Source organism: Trypanosoma grayi, assembly GCF_000691245.1.
Source record: "Trypanosoma grayi strain ANR4 Tgr_1373_V1, whole genome shotgun sequence".
NCBI lineage: Eukaryota > Euglenozoa > Kinetoplastea > Trypanosomatida > Trypanosomatidae > Trypanosoma > Trypanosoma grayi.
In genome coordinates, this window is record NW_008826991.1 from 1,945 (window position 1) to 3,608 (window position 1,664).

The 1,664-nt window shown below is 60.4% G+C and overlaps 2 protein-coding genes across 2 annotated transcripts; both read left to right on the plus strand.

The window, feature by feature from the left end:
* Positions 1 to 48: 48 nt before the first annotated feature.
* On the plus strand, positions 49 to 963 carry DQ04_13731010 (rar1; the record flags this gene model as incomplete). The annotated part of the gene is made up of 1 exon (XM_009317016.1): positions 49 to 963. The coding sequence occupies one exon, from the start codon at positions 49 to 51 to the stop codon at positions 961 to 963; it is 915 nt and encodes a 304-aa protein (XP_009315291.1).
* A 181-nt stretch (positions 964 to 1,144) lies between these two features.
* On the plus strand, positions 1,145 to 1,664 carry DQ04_13731020 (40S ribosomal protein S11; the record flags this gene model as incomplete). Its single annotated transcript, XM_009317017.1, has 1 exon — positions 1,145 to 1,664. A coding segment is annotated over one exon (520 nt), but the record flags the coding sequence as incomplete, so codon positions are not given.

Consider the following 1,664-nt stretch of genomic DNA (forward strand, 5'->3'; position numbering starts at 1 on the left):
GTGTGTGTGTGTGTGTGTGTGTGTGTGTATCGCCAGCAAAGAGTGTTCATGAAGGTATATTTTATCTACGAGGGGAAGGATGCGAATGGGTGCGTCGTGGACAGCGACCTGGCCGAGCCGTACAAGGTGAAGATTGACATCCCGGCCAAGTGGCTGAATGGCCCATGCGAGCAGTTGATTCGTTTCGTTGTGGCAACGTACAACAAGAAGAGCCCCAAGCGGCCTCTTGTGGCGGAGGAGCTCGGCCTGTGGCTGGGCAACGTGGAGCTGCGCCCGGTGGACATTGTGGAGGCACGCATCCACGAGTACAACGACCTGCACCTCCGCCACGCGGTGAGGTCGGAGCAGCAGCAGCAGAAGCCGGGGTCGCTCGTGTGCACCAACTTTGGCTGCGGACAGTTCTTCCTACCGGAGGAGAACCACGACGCGGCGTGCCGCCACCACGCGGAGCCGCCAGTCTTCCATGATGTGGAGAAGTACTGGCGCTGCTGCCCGACGCGGCGGGCGCGCGACTGGGACGATTTTAAGGCGATCCCGCCGTGCCGCACCGGTCCGCACAGCACGGAGAACCGGCCGGTGTCCTTCACAAGCGCTTCTGTCACGAACGTCCCGCTCTCGGAGGAGCAACTCAAGGCGGTGGTGAGCGGCAACAACAGCAGCGGCGGCAGCAGCAGCGGCGATGTTGCGCCCCGCCGCACCACTGGGCCGCGGGAGTTTGAAGGGGCGGCACAGGGACAGCAGCCGCAGGCGATTGTGGACGGCAAGGCAAGGTGCCGTAACTACGGCTGCCAGAAGGAGTTTGTGGTGAGTGAGAATAGCCCAACGGCGTGCTGCTACCATAGCGGGGGGCCCGTCTTCTGGGATACTTACAAGTACTGGAAGTGCTGCCCCGATAAGAAGCGCTACGAGTTCGATGATTTTGTAAAGATCCCTGGGTGCTCAGTGGGCCCGCACCAGTTGTAAGCCTGGTAGAACGTCATCACACGTGGCCGTACGTAACTCATCCCTCCCCTACATTAGTCATGGCGCTCTGACACACCCTAGCGGCGTCAATGGGAGCAGCGGCCGACGCGATCTTCTCTTCCCTCGCTTTTCTTTTGTTCGTTCCTTTCTCGCTGTAGAGCATAGTAGGTGTATACTCATCATGGCGGCCACGCAGGAATATGCCCGTGTGCACTCCGTCGATCTGACGCTGCAGCACGAGAAGGCGTACCAGCGCCAGACGGCGGTCAACGAGAACAGCCACAACCCCTCCAAGAAGCACGTCAACATGAGTGGCCACATCCGTTACGCCAAGAACATCGGTCTGGGCTTTAGGACCCCCAAGATGGCTATCAACGGCAAGTACATCGACCGCAAGTGCCCCTTCACCAGCAACGTGTCGATTCGTGGCCGCATCCTCCGCGGCATCGTGCACTCGACCAAGATGCGCCGCTCTATTGTGATCCGCCGCAACTACCTGCACTTCATCCGCAAGTACCAGCGTTACCAGAAGCGCCACCGCAGCCTGACGGTGCACTGCAGCCCCTGCTTCGACCCCAAGCCTGGTGACGAGGTGATTGTTGGCCAGTGCCGCCCGCTGAGCAAGACGATCCGCTACAACGTGCTGGAGGTGGTGAGCAAGTCCGCTGCGGACAAGCTGGGCAAGAAGTTCGCCAAGAACT